Here is a 2,428-nt window from a genome sequence, read left to right as displayed (position 1 = left end):
CATGCGCGTGCTCGAGCCCTTCTTCAACAAGCTCGACCCCGACTACTCCAACTTGCGCACCAAGTGCCAGGAGATTCTCCAGAAGGAAGACAACTTGCAAGAAATCGTGCAGCTCGTCGGGAAGGAGTCGCTCTCGGAGGACCAGAAGGTCGTCATGGAGGTTGCCAAGATCATTCGCGAAGATTTCTTGCAGCAGAACGCGTTCTCGGACTATGACTTTACGTGCCCGCTCGTCAAGTCGGTCGGCATGCTCCGGTCGATCATCCTCTTGCACAACCTGTCGCAGAAGGTGATTGCGGACTCGCCGCCGGACGCGCGCGTGACGTGGGCGCAGATCAAGGTCTCGCTCAATCCTGTCATCCAGAAGATCATCCAGACCAAGTTCCAGCTGCCCAAGCAGCCCGAGGACCAGATGCGCGGCTTCTTCAAGAACCTCGACGACGAAATCGAGGCGGCTTTCCAGTCGCTCTCGGACTAGGCGATCGACGAGTAACAACGGCGACGGTCAATATATCTCCTCCTTGTGTTTTGCTACAGTGCCGTGCTCGTTTAGATGTCGTATTATTTAGATAACTGCGATGGCACTGTGTTGAGCTTGAGAGAGCCTCGACGCACCAGGAGCAGCTTTGCGCAGTCAATCGTGTCGAGCGCGCGCGAAAGGTCGATGAAAAAACAGCTCCTCGTACTGGCGGATCCGGCTGTGCTGAGTGGGGATAGTTTTTCGCGGCACGCGTGAAGCTGGGTTTTTGTACCGAGGCCAAGCAAGGGCGCCATCTTGTACCGCAAGGCCGAGCCGCCAAGATGGCGGCAGCTCTACCAGCTCTCTTAATATAGCAAGGCGCAACCGCCGAGATCGAAGATCAAGCATCCAAGCTCATTAGCGATTTGCTCGTCCAGCTCCAACACTCTTAGCTACTCAACGCTCTTTTAACCCACCCACCAGTCCCTTCTTGGGCGGCGGCGGCCTCCCAACACGAACCCCGTTCGTCTCCCCCATGCACTTGCGTCTATAGCCGAGGGGACGAAAGCACTACAATACTGTATTGTACGACCTCGTGACCTGACGTCGCGGTACGATTCACACTTCGTCAGTGCATGCGCTTCATGTCAGCGTAAAAAGTAAGCGATTGGAGCCAAATTTCACGAAAATCGATTAACGTTACGTTGTTTTTGAGAGAGCCAAAGTTCTGTCTGTAGTGGATGGGACTCTAATTTCCAGTCGCGCGCTCGCGCACCACCGTCCGCATACGATTCGCCATCTCGTGTGTGACTTCAGGGCGCGTAGCCAGTAAAACGTCTTCAAGACAATTGGAGCCGCGATGGAAACGGGCGGTCGTGGAGTTTGCATACCGGTAGCTGCAGTCTGCGGCTACTGGTATCAAAGGCGACAAGGTCGAAGTGCAAGGCGTCTACCGCAAGCTCAAGAGGTTTCTCGGCATGTTCCACGCGCAGGAAACGAACCAGGTAATCAGTACGAACTCGATGTCCGACCAGGCTACCTGGTTCGGTTCCTGCGCGTGGACCACCTTGCACTTCGATCTTGTCGCCTTTGACAGCGCCAAGGACGTAGATGTTGATGCGTCTCGTTTCGCGGCAAACGTCAAGGCCCGTGAACAGGAAAAGGGCCCACCAATAGCTGCAAGACAGTGAGAACAAGCATCATGACGATCCAAACGTACGCGTGTTGGAGTTGACGATCCAAATGCGGTTGCCAAAGAGCTCACGGCGCGTATACCTGCGCATGGCCCCCGCCTCGTTGATGGGGATGAACGGGATGAGCGCGATGAGTTCGTCGTCCTGAAGCACCCTGTAGTAGACATGAGTCGCGCATTGCACCCCGGACGCCACGTTACACGGTTGCGAAGTCGACGAGCTCCGGGCTGAGGTCTCGGTCTGCATCACCGAGAACGTCGTGGTCCGATTCGTACAGGACGATGGTGCTCTTGGCCAAAGAGTCCTTCGGGTACCGACGCCAGATCGCGGAGTTGTTCATTCTCGAACGCTTTTCTGTTTGTGTCGACAACTGGAGAGGGGGGTCAAAAAAAGAGATTAATACGACCACTTGACATTTCTATGCGTTTGTTTTGCGAAATTCCGGTCGGCGACAGAAATGTGTTGAATTTTGTATGGAATAATTTAATGAGATGGAGGACACAGGCAGCTGGGTTGTGAAGCAAGGCATCGATCGCCACGATCGCCATGGGCACATTGGTATCTTTTGGCGTCTCCCGCGACGCTAATTGGTTGAAACCCTCCAATCATCGATGTGGATCAGCTTTACCGCTTTTCTGCAAACAGGTCCCGTGCGGGGTGAGCTGGTAGGAACTTTTGAATGCGAAGCATTGTTTACCGGTATTTGCGACGACGGCGCGTCGCTTGCTGCAGTCTTAGCACGCTTTCACCTTCGCACCTAATCGGAAAGTTGCGT

At 54.5% G+C, this 2,428-nt stretch overlaps 2 protein-coding genes across 2 annotated transcripts; one reads left to right on the top strand and one right to left on the bottom strand.

Annotated features, from left to right (window-relative positions):
- Position 1: 1 nt before the first annotated feature.
- Positions 2 to 540, top strand: SPRG_18320 (ATP synthase; the record flags this gene model as incomplete). Its single annotated transcript, XM_012357758.1, has 1 exon — positions 2 to 540. One exon carries the CDS (start codon positions 2 to 4, stop codon positions 476 to 478), a length of 477 nt encoding a protein of 158 aa, XP_012213148.1. The 3' UTR covers positions 479 to 540.
- Positions 541 to 1,659: 1,119 nt separating this feature from the next.
- On the bottom strand, positions 1,660 to 1,993 carry SPRG_18319 (hypothetical protein; the record flags this gene model as incomplete). The annotated part of the gene is made up of 2 exons (XM_012357757.1): positions 1,660 to 1,807; positions 1,854 to 1,993. 2 exons carry the CDS (start codon positions 1,991 to 1,993, stop codon positions 1,660 to 1,662), a joined length of 288 nt encoding a protein of 95 aa, XP_012213147.1.
- Positions 1,994 to 2,428: the final 435 nt, after the last annotated feature.

The sequence above is a fragment of the Saprolegnia parasitica genome (genome assembly GCF_000151545.1).
Source record: "Saprolegnia parasitica CBS 223.65 unplaced genomic scaffold supercont2.1119, whole genome shotgun sequence".
NCBI lineage: Eukaryota > Oomycota > Saprolegniomycetes > Saprolegniales > Saprolegniaceae > Saprolegnia > Saprolegnia parasitica.
This window is presented reverse-complemented; position numbering and strand designations above follow the sequence as displayed.